At 44.3% G+C, this 19,805-nt stretch overlaps 1 protein-coding gene across 4 annotated transcripts in view; it reads right to left on the bottom strand.

The window, feature by feature from the left end:
- Positions 1-1,618: 1,618 nt before the first annotated feature.
- The window catches only part of RUNX1 (RUNX family transcription factor 1), a 236,652-nt gene continuing 218,465 nt past the window's right edge, over positions 1,619-19,805 (bottom strand). For all 4 annotated transcript variants that reach the window (XM_074359077.1, XM_074358981.1, XM_074359012.1 and 1 more), the window contains 2 exons: positions 11,990-12,151; positions 1,619-6,589 (listed from right to left, as the gene is read on the bottom strand). In XM_074359077.1, coding sequence (XP_074215178.1) covers positions 6,114-6,589; positions 11,990-12,151 — 638 coding nt within the window. In that variant the 3' untranslated portion in view covers positions 1,619-6,113. The remainder of the gene's footprint in view (positions 6,590-11,989; positions 12,152-19,805) is intronic.

The following is a 19,805-nucleotide window of genomic DNA, read 5'->3' as shown; positions in this document are numbered from 1 at the left end:
GACTGAAAACCCCGTAGATGAGTGGCTTAAGTGAGAGATAAATGTTTAGTGTTCTTTCATGTAGATGAATCCAGGCGCAGGCAGCCCAGGGAGGGGATGAGGGCTCCACAAAGTCATCGGACTAGGCTCATTCCAACGCCATCTGCCCTTCTTGGGATGTGGCTCGCTCCCTCTAATCATCACCTCCTCATTCTAGGCAGCAGGGCTGGGGAAGGGATGAAGAGGAAGGGGCGAGGTATGCACACCAGCTTTCCTTTAGGGAGGTTTTCTGGGAGCTGCCGCATCCCACCTCGATTTAGATAACATTGACCAGAAATTTGTCACGTGGGACACCAAGCTGCAAAGGAGGCTGGGAGATGGTGGTCTTTTTCCCAGGCAGTCCCATGTCCAAGGGAATCCATTACTAAGGCAACCATAAAATTCTGTGCAGCGCAGTCATTAAAAATGATGAAGGAGATCTAAGCGGGCTGATGTGGAAGGGGGCTCACTGTATATTAAGTGAGAGAGCCATGCAATATGTACCATATGGTACCTTTTTGCATGGGTGTAGATGAAATGTGGCATAGACTATGGGTATAGAAAAAGTCTGGACTGATGAACACAAAACAGTGAATAGTAATGGAAAAGTATTGATTGAGCGAAATGGGAGGCATTTTAACTTTTTGGTATTGTTTATATTTTTAATAATGTGCAGTATCACTTTGTGTATGTATTTAACAGTTATTGAGCATATATTGTGTGCCAAGCAGTTTTTGAAGTGTTGGATATGTGTTAACTTATTTAAATTTCATAACTTAAAGCGGTATTATTTCTATTTTATGGGTGAGAAACAGTAGGCCACTGGTTTGACTTGTTCCCTCATGCAAGACTGAGCTGGAGCTCAAACCCAGGCAGTCTGGCTCCTGAGTACATGCTTTTAGAGGCTCCATGAGGCTCCTTTTCTGAACGTATATGACTAATCCTTCCACCCATTTCCTGCCTCTGCTCATTAGCCGTTACTTCCTACATCAGTCATTTCTTTTGATCCCGCTTGCTTTGGTTCCTGACATTCGTTGTGGTGATCTTGCAGATTATTTAAGACCATGAGGTGGCAGTGGCGAGAACTGGAAAGGAGATTTAGGTGGAGTCCTTGTCTGGGAGGTACTGTGGATAACACAGCCTTGAGACTGAAATACTACTGCTCCTTTGCACAGGGGTGGTGGTCAGGGAAGACTTTATAAACACCTCCCCATCACTACTCAAGGCTGACTCTGTAATTTACAGAAATGGAGGCAGGTAAGGGGGGCTGGCCTCAGGTTGAACGTACCCCCTTTCCACCTTGTGTCTGCAGATCCTAAGCAATTTTGTTTTTCTTTTTTCTTTTTTAAAAAACAGTCATTAAAGATGCTTCAGTGTTCCTTCATACCCAAAGAAGCAACCCGGGGAGCCTGGGCTGGACCGAGGCCACGATGCCGTCAGGAGCAGGAGGCGCTGGGAGGCGGAGGCGCAGACTGCAGCTTGCAGGCTGCGAGCCCGAGAGCGGCTGCCTGTTGAAGGCATTTTCCTGTCTGTCGCAGGGGGCTTCACTCGGCTTCCCAGCCCTCCATCTCAGAGAAAGACAAACCAATGTGATACTGTGTACGTACTTGCCAAACTGTTTATTTGCCATTCGCTACTTATAATATTGGATTTACAGAAGAAACTGTGGTACAAAGAAAGTAAGGCTCCAATGGTTCCTGGGCAGCAGCAGTCCAGCTGCCCTGCACAGGCTGGGCGCAGTGGGCGCTCCCGGCAGGTGCTCCCGGCGGGGGGCGGCCACGCCGGCTACGTGCAGCGGACCATGCACGATGGGTGTCTGCTCTCCTGTGCTAGCTAGAAACACCTTGGAGAGGGGCTTCTTGGGTGTTCTCTCATAATGTATCTGGTTTAAAACTTGACATTGACAGTTCCCTTGCAGAAAGTGTTCTCTATGGCTGTCAGTACCAGGGAGAAAGAAACCACACACAAACTTCCAGGATGCTTTGTGAACAGGTGCAGTAACTGCTACACAAACAGACATGAGGTGGGGCCTAGCCAAGCAGGACGGCATTTCCCGTGGTTACTTTTCAATAGATGTGTTATACTGTCATTTCAATTTGGAAGTTTATTGTTTTTTTTTCCATTAATTTTTATACATCCAGAATAGCACAAATAACCAACAGTTCTTTATTTTTTGCATACTCATTTCCCCAGAACAAAAAGTGAACTTCCTTAAAAAAAATTGGAACCATGCTATTAGCTCTTTACAAAAGTGAATAAAAAGTAGCTCATTTTTAAGTCTAAAATAAACAGAGTAGAAAGAAGCATTTTTTGTCTATGGTATTTAGCAAACATAAGAAAAAGTCCTTAGAAACACACAAAAAAATTGAAAAAAAATTATTACAGGTATTAACAATATTTTATAATGAAGCTTAAAATCTATTTACATACATAAATACAATTAACTTTGTTGATGCAACTCTTCTGGAAGAAAAAAAAAATGCCAAATGATCAGCCTCATCAATACTGATCTGGCTAAAAGGGAGGGGAAAACTCCAAACAAACAAACAGACAAACAGAAAACCCCAAAAAACTGTATACTGCAAGTAAACAAAAAGGCATTTTGTTCAGATGTAAAAAATGTTTTCTGAGATTATTGTTAAACCAATAAAAGACCCCAAACATGTCATCCCCCTCAGAAAACAAAAACCTCCAAAAATAAAACTCACCAGGACGGAATGTCCCAAGGAAACAGGTATTTCAAGACAGAAATCTGCAATCCTAAATTGCAGGACATTTGAGCAAAACCATTCATTTCCTTTCTAATCAGAGCATTTCTGTTTATCTGCCTAGAAATCCTAGGTAGCAGAAGGGCTGTCTGTTAACTCACTGATTATAATTTGCCCAGGAAGACTTCTATTGCTGCACTTGGAAAGCAAGCAGATCCAAAATGGCTGGCAAAGTTCTGCAGGAAGAAACCCATACGCGGGAGAAAGGCTGACTCACTAAGTTCCTTTACGTAAAGGGAGGAACAGTGCAGCTCCTCCTGTTCCTTGCCTGGTGTTGGGGTGGGGGTGGGGTGTGCTGTCTCCTTACACAAAGCTGGAGAATGGAGGAGGGGAGAGGTGAGCTTTGGAGGAGGAAGGGGAAGAGAGAAAGAGGGAGATACTAGGGATCAGAGAGGAAGAGAAATTAAGTATTTTTAGAGAAAATAACTGAAATCTGTGTCTATGTTGAAATTATAAATAAGGGCATGAACAAGCAGTAGAGATGGCTTATTTAATCTTTCTTCTTCTGGACCAATGTTCCCAGATACATCCAGTTATTCCATTATTGGCTTAAGGATGTACTTGATAAAAGGACCACTTAATTTACCTGAAGGCAATAGAATGGAATTCCTCAGGAAAAAAACGCATTAAGTATGAGACCTATCTCCAAAACTACCAGGGTTTGACTTTTTTTTTTTTGGAAAGATTAAATACTGTATATGCTGGTAAGGGTCTGCGAAACTCTGGATGGCCAAACCCATAGGGTCTGCAACAAAATGACAAGCCCTCCTCAGACACGCTTTGAGAGTGAAGATTCAGTGTGAGAGATGATCTGATTTCCCTTGGGCATTTGGCTGAGTTTGACTTCGGATAGCCTCAGGTACCAGAATTGAACTGAAAAATACATATTTTTTTCCCCTTCATTTTTTTTTTAACCAACATTTTGTCATGTTAGATAAGACAACATGCTGAAAAGAACATTTAAGTTCAATTTGGGGTAAATGGGCTAATGGTCCTATTCAGATGTAAAAAAATTTTAAATTTAGTGCCATTTAAGGGTAATTTTGCTGTAAAAAGGTAATATAGAATAAAATATGAAATTGAATTGTGGAGAGAGAATTATGTCTGAAATGAAAATAAATATATTCTGAGTTTCTCCAAGATCTGCTTTAGCTCTTTTCTAGGTAAGAACAACCTGACTGCCAACACAAATTGCTTTACTCTAACTCTTACCAAAGTGCTACTGCATCTGTGTAAAACAAATAATCAATATATATATATATATATAAGAAAACTCAAAAACAAGTTGTTTTAAATAAGACCAGCTGTTTTGCTGCCTGCAGCCAAAGATCTTTCTAATTTGAATCCTTAAATTTATAAAATAAAAATCAAACACTGTTCTGAAGTCCTGCTTTCAAATACTCTTTAGAGTTGACCTGAAATCGTTTCAACTAATTTAAGAGGTACATTAAATAACAACCAGATCATTTTGAGCACACATGTCACAATCAGCAGTTAGTATTTATGAGCTATACAACAACTGCATTCAGACCAAATCCTCCAATAAAAATAGTGCCATAAAATTTACAGTGACATTGGATATGTTTGAATTGTAGCCATAGGCAGCACTGACTCGAACCCTTCCCGTCACGCAGAGGCATGGGTAAAAGTGCACACACCCTGTAGGGTAGGGTCTCAGCCTGGTGAGAGTCACGCAAAGTTAGGCGGTGAACGAGCAGCGTGGGATGGGGCCTGCACAGGTGGGACGATACTCTCCCATGTGACTCCACTGAGGCACACAGAGGGGATTTGGCTTGTTCAGGCCTGCTTCTGGGCCCACCCTATGAAAACTGAGTTGGAGACCTTCAGCTGTCAAAGGCATGCAGTCTAGTCATTTCCACTCCCAGCCTTGGGGGGCAGTCACAAGTTTTGTTTTGCATCAATGCACAGGTAATGCATCAAAGAGGAATATTTTCTTGGAAATAAAACGTCTGAACTCTGGATTCAGACGATCTCCTTCCCACCCTAGAACTGAGCAGTTAAGGAACCCCTAAATTCATTCATTCGGTTCCCATGTGGATACCGCTCCTCCACATAGCTAACTTTGGATTCCGTCTGTTACAAAGCATGTCTGACATTATCAACAGGCCATGGAGTGAGCAAACCCCTAGGCAAAAAATAAATCCTCTCCAGGGGTGCAATCATTGGCATTTGCCCGAAACCTCTGGAACCAGATCTGACTTCCTTTGAAGGCAGGGAGTCAGATATGAGCCCCTTTGTTGAGCTTGGCAGAAAATTCCATACTTCAGATCTTTGGAGTGACCCTCAGTATCTAAAAAGCCTACTGAAACATTGCTGCATTAGCTACCAACTCGTTTGATTAATAATAAAGGGAGTTTAATGTAAACAATATTTAGATAACCGAGTGATCACATTACCCATCCTTTTTTTCCCAACCTTCTTCAATGTGATACAATGAACTTTGGCTACTATCAAAAACAAAACAAAAAAATGTAGTACTTGATATTTTTCTTCTTAATATAAGTACATTTAAATAATAAAAAAAGTATCAACACATAAGTAAGTGTCTAAACACCAAGATACATAAATATCTAGGGACTCCTTGTGGGAATACAGTAGTTGAAAATGACCCAAAGCTGTAGCTGTTTCTCAAACAAAACAAAAGTCCAAAAGAAAAGTTAAATAAAACTTAGAGAAAAAAGAATCATATTTCTTTCATTTGTCAAAGCAAGAAAGAAGCAAGCTTAAATTTATATATATAAAAAATAAAAACCACCCCAAATGCAAATACGCATTTTGCAATTTATAAGGTGCTGGAAAAGAAAATTAAAAATATGAATTAGATGCTAAACAGGATGAGTTGCATTCCTCCCCTCAAAAAAAACCCCACAAAAATTCCATACTCTTTGGAATAAACAACTTGGTTAAAAAGTGAAGTCAAGGGTATAAAATCTTTCTTTTATTCACAGCATTGCTAAATCAGAAGCATTCACAGTTTCCCTCTGGGAATCTTCCTGTTTGCCTTACAGCGTGTCCACGTGGTGGTGAGGCGGACACTCTCAAGTTGCGCCAGGTTTGACAGATCTGAGATGGGCCCACAGCGGCTGCGCGAAGCCGCACGACTTGAGAAGCGCAGGCGGCCCGAGGCCGCGGCCCGGAGCCAGAGCGCGGATCACAGTTCACGGGGGCGCGCGCTCCAGGCCCGCCGGCGGTCGGACCCACGCGGGCCCCTCTAGAGCACACGCCGGGTCCGGAAGGAGGCGCTTCCGGGTCGACGTCCTGCCCCCGGGCCAGGCGATCGAGCAGCCGGCGGGCGCATGCGCAGCCTCAGTAGGGCCGCCACACGGCCTCCTCGAGTCGCGCGGCGGGCGCCATGTTGGTGGGGGAGTTGCTGTGGCTGCCCTCGGCCTCCACTACGTCGCTCTGGTTCGGGAGGCTGGGGTTGAGCAGCGCCGAGCCGGTGGAGGCGTTGGTGCAGGGCGGAAGGATGCGCGGCGGCGAGCGCTCGCCGCCCACCATGGAGAACTGGTAGGAGCCGGCCGACGCGCCGTAGTACAGGTGGTAGGACGGCGAGCTGGCCTGGAATGGGCCGCCCTGCGCCTGCGACGAGCCGGGGTAGGGCGGCGGCAGGTACGTGTGGTAGCGCGTGGCCGAGCTCATGGCCGACATGCCGATGCCGATGCCCGACGTGACGGGCGTCGGGGAGTAGGTGAAGGCGCCGGGGTAGTGCATGCGTGGGTCTGAGATGGAGGGCAGCGCGGGGAATTGGCGCGGGTCGCCGAAGGCCGTCAGGTCGGACGCGGCTGCAGGCGGGTGAGAAAATACGGTGAGACGGGAATTGGGGAGGCCACGCCCTCTCCCCCGCCACCCCGCCCACGGCAGGATTACCCAGAATGCTGCTGCCCCGGGAGCTGGCGTGATGACGCGGTAATAGACGGGAGTGAATGACCTCATGTGATGTAATGTGGCATATGAGGCAATGTCCTGTAACGCAGGCTTGACGTAACCTACGATGTAGTTGTAACATTGGTGTAACCCTGAGACTGGCAAACCCACCTGCTACCAGTTTTTGTGTGGCCTACAAGCTAAGAATGAGTTTTACTTAAACAAATGGTTGAAAAAAAATCGAAAGAATATTTCTTGGTGTGAAAATTATATGCGATTTAAATTTCAGTGCCTGTGCATGAAGTTTTGTTGGAAGGAGCCTCACTTGTGTTTCAACGTTATTATCTGTGGCTGCTTTTGAGTCACCGGTGCAGAGTTGAGTGGTCACAGAAAAGACTGTAGGGCCAAGCCATATAATATTTAGTATCTGGCCCTTTGCAGAAAAAAGTTTGTGGACTCTATATAATCAATATACTAATATATATATATTAATATAAATCTGATCAACGATGTAATATAATAATATATAACATAAAATAATATAACCTTAGAAGAATTATTAATATAATGGATGCATCAATAGATTAATGTTAATAGGATATTTATAGATAATATTGTCATAACAATATTAATATATAGTAACATTATAATACATTTTATATAGTATTTAGGTTGAGTCATACATAAGAAATTGCCGGTTCTATAGGCCTGACAGTTAAAAATTGGCAGTTTCCTGTGACTGAACCTAACGCATGCCATAGTAGTGATTGTAAGTGGGTGTCATTGAACACCACATCACTTTTTCTCCCCCACATCTACCTTCAGACTAGTTCCACATTTTTAGAAACAGTACAGCTTCAATTCATGTGATATTCTCTAGTACGTGTGGCCCTGGCTTGTTAACAGGAACGGCTGCAGGACTGTGATTTATGTGCTCCATTTCTGCACATGTTGAAGTTTTACCAGGTATGGCAAAGGTTGTCTGTAAAACTCATTTTGTTAGGATTATGCATGTACATTTCACAGCCTGGCTTTGGCTGTCCTTCATTGCATCTTTCTGCATTTTTCTTAACCACAGGCTGTCCTTGGGTACTATTAGGGGTTGTGGGTGCCAGGAAGGGTTTCCTGTGTCTTGTAGATCAGAGTTTCCCAACAGTGGCACTGTTGACATTTGGGGCCAGGTTTGTTGGGGCGGTGGGGGGCTGTCCTGTGCACTGTAGGATGTTTGGCAGCATCCTTTGTCTCTGCCCATCAGATGTCAGTAGTGCCCCCACTGCCCCCATTGTGACCACCAGCAATGTCTCCAGACCTTCCAAATGTCCTGGGAGTAGGGGTGAGGGGGCCAAAGCGCCCCCTGCTGAGAGCCACCCCTGTGGATGTAGGATGGTATCCGGGGTAGTTTCTGTTCCTCAGAATTATTAAGTGAGCGGGCCAGGACTGTAGGCTGCCAGGACTGTCAGCAAACCCAGAAGACAGCAGCAAAACAGAGCAGAGGCAAGAATTAAATGTTTTAAAATTTATAAGCTCTCAAATCAACATGCAAAGTAACTCCAAGCTCAGGATGGCATGTGTCCTGTGTCCTGTTGTATTTAGGCCCAGAGAGAAACTTGACGGAGCCGAATGCTTCCTCTGAAAGGAAAGCTACCGAGGTGGATTAATCTGTTTTTGGAAGGCATCAGCTGTTGATCAACTTCCTCATATTTCAAGCCTATTATTCCAGCAGGGAGAGCTGGTGTTCTTGTTCTTTCCCTATCCCCCCTCTCTTCTCTCCCTCTCCTTCCCCAGCCCTCCCTCCCTCCAAGTGAACTCCTCTGTCAGTTTGGGGTGCATGGGATGGGGGGTTATATACTCCTCATCAGAGAGGTAATTAAAGTTTATAGAAACAACCGAAGTCTGCAACAAATCTCTCCACTAACGAGGAAACCAGGAGTCTGACTTTGAAACAGACACTCCTGTTAATCTTTTCAAAGCAAGTCAGACATGTGGGCAGGGAAAAGCTGTGAGCTGACAGTGGTTCTGGGGCTGCCCTTCCACGGCCACTCTCCAGCTCATCCTGCAGCCGGGCCGCACCTCATTCCACAGGGTTTGTCTCTGCCCTCTGGGGCCATCTGTGAGCAAGCCCTGTGTCACTTGTTTTTGCTCCCACAGAGGGCTGTGACATGCCTGAGGCTTCACAGGAAGCTTTACTCTATTTTCCCAGTTAGGTGTCTGTAGTCCAGGGAGAAGCCGAGGCAGGAGGAAAAGCGTTAGGCAGATACAGTCACTTTGTTGTCCTCTGACGTGATACTCCGGTCACAAATAAGTGACTCCACCCAGTATTCTCTTGCTTCATTTTCCCTAAGACAGAAAGGTGAATGCACTGGAAAATGAACGAAAGGTCATGTCATTTCATGACGGTGTCTGGACACGCTCTGCCCGTCTGTTCCAACTACAGCGTGGTAGCCTGGTGATGGCAGCCAGTTACTGGAATCCCGAGTGAGCCTGCCTGTCATGGACATAAGTAATGGAATGAAGTTACGGTCTCAGCTGGCAGGGGAAATAGTTCTTTGACTTGTGGGCAGAATATCTGCGCGATCGTGGATGCTCCCTGTACTGCTGCTTCTGTCTGCATGGTACCAGTGTCACACCACAGGAGACCAGCCATCTGGTCAAATTATGCTTTCTACACATGTTCTGATAATGAAATAACTTCGCCCCACTAGATAGGCTCAGATTCAAATGACCTAGTCAAATACTTGTTTTCATTTTTACGTCCAGTCTGACACCCCTCCCAGGCCCCACCGGTTGTGCACAGTTCAGCCACCGGCCGGAGCTGCTTGGTCCTTCAGCTGGCCTGGTGCCCCCTTATCCAATAGCAGTGAAGGCAGAGGTGGGGACCCCTGATAGTCACAGGGAGCTTTTAAAGAGTAGGAAGTCTGGGGATTAGGTGGTTCAGGTATTTTAGTTGGAAATGGTGCCCCACCGATGGGGCTAAATATTTGCCGTGACAGCTCAGGTCTCCATTCTGCAGCCTGACAGGGATGAAAGCAGCCCCACTCCGGGCCCCTCCCGCTGCCCCCAAAGGATTAAACAGCCTGAGCAGATAATGGCTGCCTTAAAAGGATCTTTTGCATGACTCAGATTAATGCATGCTGTCTGTTGCCCAGGTTGGCAGCTAAACATTATTTAAAAAAAAAAAAGAGGGGGAAGAAAGAAAGAAAAGAAAACCTTCAGATGACAGCTCTTTTCAGACAAGGTGTGGAATCTGTCTGCAAAGGAAAGGGAGAGAGACTGAGGACAGGTCCCTCCTGCAGAAGGAAGCCCAGCTGGGGAGAGGGCGGGGAGGGGGCAGCACACGGGCTTGGGGGCGGGACTGAAGGAGAAGCAGGCTCAGAGCTCTGGCGGGCTCTCAGAGCTGGCGGCTGGTGTCACCACCACTTTTCTTTTAAGTATCCCAACCCCCTCCTGCCCCCAGGCGGCTGACAACACGTTTCAGGCCTGGCTCCAGGCTTGATTTCTCAGGGAGCTCTGCCCAGGTGAAGAGCAGTCTCCCGTGCTGTTCTCTGCCACTGGTGAGAGCTGCTCTGGAATTTCCCCGGGTCCTCCTCCAATACAGCGCAGGTCATGCCTGGGTGCTGAAATGGGATGTGGTTTTTATCTCCTTCGCACACTGCTGCTGTAAAACACCCTTCCCTCACTCCTGGGCTAACTGATGTCCGGGTTGTTCAGAAGCATAACCGTGAGACAGGACTTGGGAGTGCACTCGTTCCTCATTCTTTTTAAAAAAGAAGTCACCCTTCCATCTGATTGGTCAGTTGGAGCAGCTGGCCCCTAGGGTGTTTGGACAATAAGGAGCCAATGATCTTGAGTGCTGACAAAGTCAAAAGACTTACGTCATAAATTCTAAGGGACAGACCCACAGCAGGGACATTTCCAAGGAAAACAGTAATTGCTTCAGATGCAGACCATCGCCAGTGGGCAGAGCAGTGCCACCAAGAAGAAGAATCAGTAGATGCTGACAAGTGCCTCTGGAATCAGACCAGTCCTGAGGGAACAGAGCTTCTAAGACCACAAGCTGAACTGACTTCGTAATTCCTATGCAAGTCCCTTAACTCTGCAGCCCAGCACGTGCTGTGAAATTCTTGGCATTAATGGCTGAAAATAATGTGGAAATGGGGCAACTAAGTTGGCTTTCCTATTTGAGTACAAGGCCCAAGAGTACTTGAAGGCAGTTCCCACCTGGGGGGCAGTGATGGCCCTTAGGACGTTTGGCAATGTCTGATGGTGTTTGGTTGTCATGGCCAGGTTGGGGGATGCTACTGGCATCTAGAGGCCAGAGATGCTGATGAAGACCCTCCAGTACACAGGACTGTCTCCCACAACAAAGAATTATCTGGCCCCAAATGTCAGTGGTCCTGTTGTTGAGAAGCTGAGAGGTATTCTGTGAAGAAGCTAAAGCATGTGGTGAAATCTCAGGTAATCACAGTCGTCCGCAAAAACACATCACACAGCACTGAAAATGGCAGACACGACAACTTTGCCCCTTTGCCTGCCCCTGATCTGCTCTGCTATAATCTGATCCCGAGAGCTGAAAAGCAAAAACAGCTGCCCTACCCCCAACACACAAGAAGTGTGTTCACAGCCTTCCTAATGCTGAAGTTCTCTGAAGTATTTTCACAGTTTGGTCCAGCTCCAATTTCAAAGCCCCAAACAAGGAGTTGCTTCTTTTGCTTTCAACAAAGGAATTTTTCTCTGTAACTCCGATTTCCCTACCCATGAGCAAAGGTAGGTGCCAAGCCCAGAGGTCTCATAGGTTAAATGACTAATATTTAATGAGCTCATATTAACAGCAGTTATGCCAACCACGACACCTGAGCTTTCCACACTGTTCCTCTGACCTGGGAGAAGCAGCTTGTGGTTGGAATTGTCCCACTGGGGTAGATGTGCTTTGCGTTCCACGTGTACCCCAGTGCACAGTTCGCATGACCCGTGAAAGCTCACCAGCCCAGGATGGACCTGCCCCCTCTGAGATCTAGAGGCTGACTGCTTTGGTCTTTATGTTGTTGACCCTTCGGCTGCCACTCTTGCCTGCCAAATATGAGTGTCCCCAAAATGCCCAAGGAATCCACTTTTCCTGAGCCACTTCTACCTCCACATCCATAATCTCTGCCTCTGAGTATCACGGAAAATCAGCACATGGGACTTAAGAGACAGACAACCTCATCTTTAAACCGTATTGATTCCAATTAAAAATGACTGCCACCCCCTTCCTGCATCTCTAGTCTTGAGAACCTGCCACTGCAGCTGGACTTCAAAGACTGCGTTTTCAAGCAGCTTACTTGAGAGTCGACTGGAAAGCTCTGCAGAGAGGGTTGTCATGCCGCTGGCGCGTCCAGGCGAGATGGGTGTTGCCGGGTGTACAGAGGGAGAGGCGATAGACCCCAGGTACTGGTAGGACTGATCATAGGACCACGGAGGGGATGGCTGGATCTGCCTGGTATCTGCAGAGAGTCAGGGAGGTCAGTTGTACATAGAATGGGACAGGATTTTTAAAAATAAAGTCCTTTAATAAAAAAACTAGTTACCTTCATTCTGTTTGCCAGTGTATAATAAGTCTACTTAAGTCGAAGGGTTAGCTTTTGTTTGATGATTTCCCCCCAAAACGATGCTGAAATACAGTTTATGTTTGATTCATGTTCATGTTCCTCTGGTAACTGTTCCTTCCAGAGCTTTTATTTGCTCACGCTCATAACGATGAGAGGAGCTGACTGTTTTCCAGGTGGACGTGCTAATGTTCAAACTGTTGACCACAGCCTGTACTGACTGCCCAGTTTCAGCTTTACCAGCGATTACAGTTACTGTTATCAGGTGATCGCCTATCTCTGTGCATGGTAAGCGAAAAAGAACGCAGGGGTTTTGGTATTTTTTTTGTACCTTTGGCAAAAATATTCCACGGCTTTTAAATGTTTTCTGTTCAGGTGAACTCTCTCTCAAGGATAACTGAAAAGGTCTGGCTGGGAAACTGGCCATGAGGCCCGATGACTAGTTCATAAACCCGACAGTGCAGGGTTGGCTCTGTCAGCCCAGACTAACAGAAGTGTCTTGCATTTTTTTCAAGACCTCAAGTCTGCAACTTTTAAAGGGCAGAATGTTAGGCACGTATTTTATAGATTGCCGTTAAAAGAGGCCTGGGATAGAGAAGAGACAAAAATCTGACTTTAGAAGATTTAGGTAAAAAGGATTTTGTAAATTTGACTCCAGTATTCATGAGAATCTTAATTTTCAAAAGCATCATACTGTTTACAGATGAAAAGGAGGAGGAAAAAAAATCCTCTCTATTCTTAGGCAAAATGTGTAAGAAAATTTAAATTGAACACTGTCCCACCACAAGATAGCTTTACATTTATTTCTATCTTAGGATTAAACATTAGTTTTCTCTTTGTGTCCCACCTTTGGGGACAAAGGTCACAGCAAACTACACTAACTCCCAAGGGTCTTCATAGCTCGGGCTTCATGATGCCCGGAGTAAATACAGAAAGAGCAAAGTTCCCTAGGGAAATGCCAGGTTGGAGTTTCGTGTGTGTCGTGACATAAAGAAATGAGTTACTCCTACTCGTTATACAGCGTCCACATCTGCTCCCTCTGAGGGCTTTTCACTTCCAGCAGTTAAATTCTGCCTCATCTTTCATCCCTTTGGCCACAGCGGATGACAGAATCAGACATTTGGAATCCAAGTCTTCCTTCCGACTCCTCTCCTGACAGCCCTCTCCCCCTTTCTCTCATACTCACCTGTTTCTTTCTTCCCTTTAAAATAACTGACTTTTGAATTTTGAAAAGCCTGGAGAATCTCTGAAATCTAGTAGTAAAGAAAGGTCTTCATTTCATTCTGAATTTTAGAGAATTTGAGGGGATAGCAAGGAATAAAGAGCTGGCCATTCTAGAAAATAAGTGTTCAACTACACCCGGAGGCCCCCGCCTGATCTCACAGCTAACAGTGTCTCCAGTAACTGAGAGCAAGTCGCAATAGCAGGTTGTTCTGTATTCTCATATTTGCTACAAGTATTTCACTTCCAAATGAAAATAAAATTATATATTCAGATATTTTCTCTAAGTCATGCATGTGTCCTGGATAGGAATATTTACTAAGTGAATCTATAGTACTCAAATATTTTAATCATTTAAAAGGCGAACAAAAGAGCTTTTATAATTGTCGTAAAGCCCTCTGGGTGTGAATTGCGGTACAGTAATTCATGCCTTGCTGTGCAGACAGCCCAGCACCCCTAACCCCACGTCTAAAACCACAGTAAGCATAAAGTATTAGGCTGTGATTCATGCTGTGTCATGTTTTACTGGAGTGAAAAAAGTTGTGCTAGTCTTTTCTAAACTCATAATTAAACTGTGCAAACGTTGCATAATGTTTCACAGCCTTTTAAAAATATGCTTTGGTAAAAGGATCTTTATGATTAAAGTCCAGGTTCTGTGATTTTTTTTTTTAAAGCAGGGTTTTAAATTCAACATCTTCTTACTTCACACCACAACTCAGCCTTTCAGTGCTCGAGGAGGGACAGCACTAAAAACCCAGCGGCCCCACTCTGATCAGTTTCCACCTCGGTGACCACAGTGAGGTGTGCTTGGCTTCACTGGCAGCGGTGGGCCAGAAGGTGCTGATGGCGAGCTTCTCATGTTGGGGTTTTGGGTGTTTTCTTCTAATACGTGGATTTTTCATTAACAACAAAACATAAAACAAAAAACTAAGGGCCAGCAGTATGGTGTATGCTGAGTTTACTATTAAATTACCATGCTTGCCCTGACGGGGCCAGCATGAACACATGAAGGTGTGTGTGCCGGGGGCCGCCTGCACACTGGACTGAGAGGCCAGAGAAGTGGCCTCTGGCCTGTCTGTGTGATGACCCTGGATGACTTGCTTATACTTTCTCATTCTCGTGTCTGAAAGGAGATGATCTCTGAGCCCCTTGCAAGGGTGACAGTGCAGGGTCCTAATTCAAATATATCCCCAAACGTATTTCTCTGCTCAACTTTGCTGTTAAACAGAGTTAGTTGGGGGAGAACGAGTGGGAGACAGGGGCTGGAGAGTGGTGCTTGTAGTAATACATACGTGTAGTCTGGGAAGAGGAAGCAGGGCAGGGATAAGACGGGGGCTACTGAGAAAGAAAGCTGTGCTCTGAGGCAGAGAACCACTGTCAGTCATTCTTCAGAGCAGAGCTGCTTGTTCTTGAAGGGGTTGCCTCTGATAGGTCCATCCACCACAGAGAACAAGTTTACTGAAAATCACCATGTGCCAGGCATGTGCTAATTTATGAATAAGACTAATATGGCCCCTGCCCCACTGGAACTTAGAGTCTGATGCTAACAAAGATCTCAGGACTATCTGATGATTGGAAAGGCTTTTTCCTGTCGCAGTCATCATTGTGCTGAGAGTTACCTTCATTCATTCACTCTTAGGCTCAGGAAGCTGTTCACTTTCTCATTCATTCATGTTGCCAGTGAACGTTTTTGCTTTTTGCTTTTGCCACTGTTTTGGAGACTCAGTAGTGAAAGGGTTATGATCCTGGCCTTTGGGGAATTACAGCTGGTGAGGGACATGTGGACTGTATCCAGGTGAATAGCTGGATTACCTGCCTAATCCAGACTTGCAAACAGCTCTTCCCGTGTTAGAGATGAGAACCCTAGTGGTATTTATTGCATGCTGTATTCTGCCTCTGAGAGGAGCAGACTGGGGAAAGCACCTAATTTTAAATGATAGATTTTGGTTTAAATTCTGCCCTCACCATAAATAGCTATATGACGTTGAGCAAGTCATTTATTGCCTCTGATACATAGTTTTCCTACTGCAAAGGGTAATAATGAGGGGTAAGTGAGATAAGCTACGTGTAAAGAAAATATCACAGTTTTCAGCCATATTAAATGCTCAGTAAGTATTACTCATTTTTATTATATTACTGAAATGGAGAAGAAGTCCATGGCAAGGTACTTAATCTAGTGTTTATTGGTAAGGCCACACGCACCTGCTCCAGGATGAGACTCAGGTAATACTGTGCTGTTCACTGAAAAAAGGCCTGACACCCAGAGTCCTCATCTCTTGGGAGGAACTGGACTCAGAATATTAAGTGGTAAAGGGGCAGGAAAACTGGAGATTTGAGGTGCAGGTGGAGAAGGCAAGGATCCAGTCTCAACCAGTTCATGTTTCCATTTAAAAAACTCCTGGACTAGAAAATTTAAATTTGAACCTGTTTGCATCCTGTCTTTTCCAGGGTACATAACTTTTTTTTCTTTCTTTCTTTCTTTTTTTAATGGAAGTAATGGATTGAACCCAGACCTTGTGCATGCTAAGCATGCACTCTACCACTGAACTGTTCCCTCCCCCCCATACAGAATGTTTTGATGTAGCTGTTATACTAAGGCCATTTTATGATGGGTTATTTTTAGCATTTTGATCCATCAAGTAATGGATAAAACAGAGGTCCCCCCCCCCATCTTGAGCCCCACTCCTTTCCATTTGAAGTGAAGTCAAAGAGGGGGGGTTAGGGGCAAGGGGGCATTGAGGCTAGTGGTGAGCTCAGAGGATTCCATGGCATTTATCACTTGATAAGCATTTATCACTTGCTTTTACCTTTTGATGCAGCAATATCAAAATGTCTCCAAAGTGAAAAAAAAAAAAAAAAACCCAAAAACCTTATCAAATAATTCAAGTCAAAATGTTGTGCTGCTTCCAGTTTCAGCTCCAAAATGTCAAGAGCTTAGGAGTCATCACTCCTCTCTTTACAACAAGGAAAAAAAAAAACTGATAATCCACAAGTTTTCTTGGATCTGTTAGAGAATTGAGGTTGCAGGGCAAATTGCCACCCAGAAATCTTGAGAGGCTGGTGAATATGGAAAATTGTGCTGAGGTGCGCTTACTGGGAGCAGAAGCCACTGGAGCCATAAACTGGTAGCAACACTTCAGTGGTAACTTTGGCAAATTGTTGGAGGCTGAGTATAGGCTAGTGTGACAGTAAGAAACTCCTGGGGGCTGAAGCTGTGTCTGTACGTATGGGGGTGGGGTGGGGCCACTCTCCTTGGTTTTTCATTTAGGAGTTCCTCCAGGTCCTCATGGGATCCAGTATAAAACCAGTGGGTTACAGCTGAAGGAGCTGCAAGACAGACCATTTAAGGAAGGGGTCTTAGGAAAGCCCAAAGACAGAAACGGAGACAAGAACAAGGGCATTAGAGGAATTTGAGGCCTCTGGCACATACAGCTACAGCAAACATTAAACACAGCCCACCTCCTAGCTAGACGAATGTAAAATCTCACACTAAAGCCTGATTCACCTCAGTTCCTATTACCCGATACATCATACCCGGTTTCCAAGTCAGAAACAAGGCATGACAGAAGGCAAGAAAAAACAGTCTGAAGAGTCAAAACAAGCAACAGGACCAGACTCAGATATGAAGTAGATTTTGGAGTTATTAGACAGGGATTTTAACTGGTTAACATGATAAGGGCTGTGATGGAAAAAGAAGACTGTGCAAGAACAGATGAGTAATGTCAGTTGGGAGGTGGAAACTCTAAGACTCAAAAGGAAAGTCTAGAAATAAAAACACTAACAGAAATGAGAAATGCCTCTGATGAGCCCATCAACAGACTGGACATGGCTGAGGAAAGAATCAGCGAGCTTGCAAATACGTCAGTAGAAACCTCCAAAACTATAAGGTAAAGAGGAAAAAAAAAAAAAAGAAAGAAAGAAAAACAAAAATCAGAACATCTACAAACTTTGGGACAATTTTAAAAGGTGTAATATATGTGTAGTAGAAATACCAGAAGGAAAAGGAAGAGAAAACAGAGTGGAAGAACTATTTGAAGTATTAATGGCTGAGAACTTGCCAAAATTAATGACAGACACCAAACCACAGATCCAGGAATCTCAGGGAACACCAGGCAAGATAAATACCAAATATTCTACACCAAGGCGTATTCATATTGAAACTGCAGAAACCCTAAAGACAAAGGGAACATCTTGGAAGAAGCCAGAAAGGAAAGGTAGGAGGAGACACCTTACCCAGAAAGAAACAAGGATAAGAATGACTTCAGACTACTCTTCAGAAACCATGCAAGGAAAACTCAAGTATGGGAAACGTTTATCGAGTATGGGAAACATTTAAAGTGTTGAAAGAAAAAAGCTACCAAACCTAGGAGCCTGTATTCAGCAAAATTATCCTTCAAAGGTGAAGAAGAAATAAAGCCATTCTTTGACAAACAAAAACTGAACTAATTTATCCAACAGACCTGCCCTGCAGGAAATGTTTAAAAAAAAAATTCTTTAGAGGAAAGGAAAATAATATAGGTCAGAAACTTGGATCTGCATAAAGAAAGGAAGAGCATTATAGAAAGAATAAATGAAGGTGAAATAAAGTCCTACTTTTCCTATTCTTAATTGATCCAAAAGATAACTCTCTGTTTAGAGTGATAAAAGTAATGTATCGGGTAGTTGTTAAGATATGGATTCAGTGAGATGAGTTGAGAGTAGTGACAAATGGGGGGGAAGAAGTAATCTCGTTATCTGACCATGACTTACATTCCTTACACATGTATTTTGCAAACTCTAGGACAACACTGAAAACACTTTTTTTTAAAGTATAGTTGATATGCTAAGAGAGGAGATAAAGTGGAATAGAATCATATAAAATGCTCAGTTAAAACCCGAGAAGGCAGAAAAAAAGGAGAGAAAAAAAGAACAACTACATCAATAATCACTTTAAATATGAATAATCTAATAAATGCACCAACTAAAAGACAGAGATTGTCAGAGTGAATTAAAAACAAGACTCAACTATATGTTGCCTACAGGAACCTACTTTAACGACAAAGACTCAGGTTAAAAGTAAAGGGATAGAGAAAGACCGGGCTAACACCAGTCAAAAGAAAGCCAGAGTAGCTGTATTGATTTTATACAAAACGGACTTGAGAAGGAGAAATATCAAAGATAACAAAGGAATTACATGATGAAAAAGGAGGCAGTGCTCTAAGACGTAACAGTCCTTAATATGTGTGCACCTACCAGCAGTGTCAAAAAGCATGAGGCACAGATAGGACTGCAGGGAGAAGGAGAGAAGCGCTCTGCTGCAGCTGAAGACTTCACAGCCCTCTTTCAGTAACTGATACATCAATAAGGCAGAGAATTAGGGCATCACTGATTGAACTGTACCACCAACCAACTTGATTTCATGAACATCTTTGGAAAATTGCATCCAACAGCAGCAGAGTACACATTCTCATGAGGGCTCACAGGGAACATTCACCAAGACCATCAAACGCACCGTAACAAGTTTAAAAGAGCAGAAATCGTACAAAGTATATTCTCAGGCCACAATTGTTTAAATTAAACAATCAATAACAGGAAGATAGCTGGAAAATCCCTAAATACTTGAAGCTTCAACAACCCATTTTTAAATAACCCATGGGTCAAATAAGAAGTCCCCGGAGATATTAAAATATATTCTGAACTGAATGAAAATCCAACATCACAATTTGTCGGATGGGGCAAAAGCAGTGCTCAGAGGGAAATTTATAGCATCTAGTGCGTATGTTAGAAAAGAACGATCCAGAATTAATAAGCTTCCACCTTAGGAAACTAGAGAAGAGAAGAGCAAAATAAACCTAAAGCAAGGAGAAGAAAAGAAATAATAAAAATTAGAGTAGAAATCAAAGAAATGGAATACAACAGAGTGGCAGAAAATGAACAAAACCAAAAGCTGTTCTTTGAGAAATTTAAAACACCCGACTTTGTCCTCATGTTCCTGCCAGGCTGTGGGAGAGGATGGCCAGAGATGCCTCCTGAGTCTCCTCGGAGCATGTACCTCTCTGGGCTGTTTAACCCCCACCCTTAGAACCTGGGTCCCCAACAGCACACACGTGCGGGGACACCTTCCCTCCCCCAGGGCCAGGAGAAGGTTGCCGTGGCTCCGTCACTGCTTGTTAGAGTTAGAATGCCCTTTCTTCGGCTGTTTGGCTGACACCTTTAAAGAGCTGGCCTTTCATTCACCTTCCAGAGCCATTTAAAAACAAAGACCAGACAGTTCTGTATGCTGTGGGGCCCCAGGGTCTATTTTGAAAAGAGCCAAACCTATGTGGTGAACATATAAACCGTCGGAGCCGCT

The sequence above is a fragment of the Camelus bactrianus genome, chromosome 1 (assembly GCF_048773025.1).
Source record: "Camelus bactrianus isolate YW-2024 breed Bactrian camel chromosome 1, ASM4877302v1, whole genome shotgun sequence".
In the NCBI taxonomy this organism is placed as follows: Eukaryota; Metazoa; Chordata; class Mammalia; order Artiodactyla; family Camelidae; genus Camelus; species Camelus bactrianus.
The sequence above is the reverse complement of the archived record's forward strand: the minus strand, read 5'-3'. Positions and strand labels throughout refer to the sequence as shown.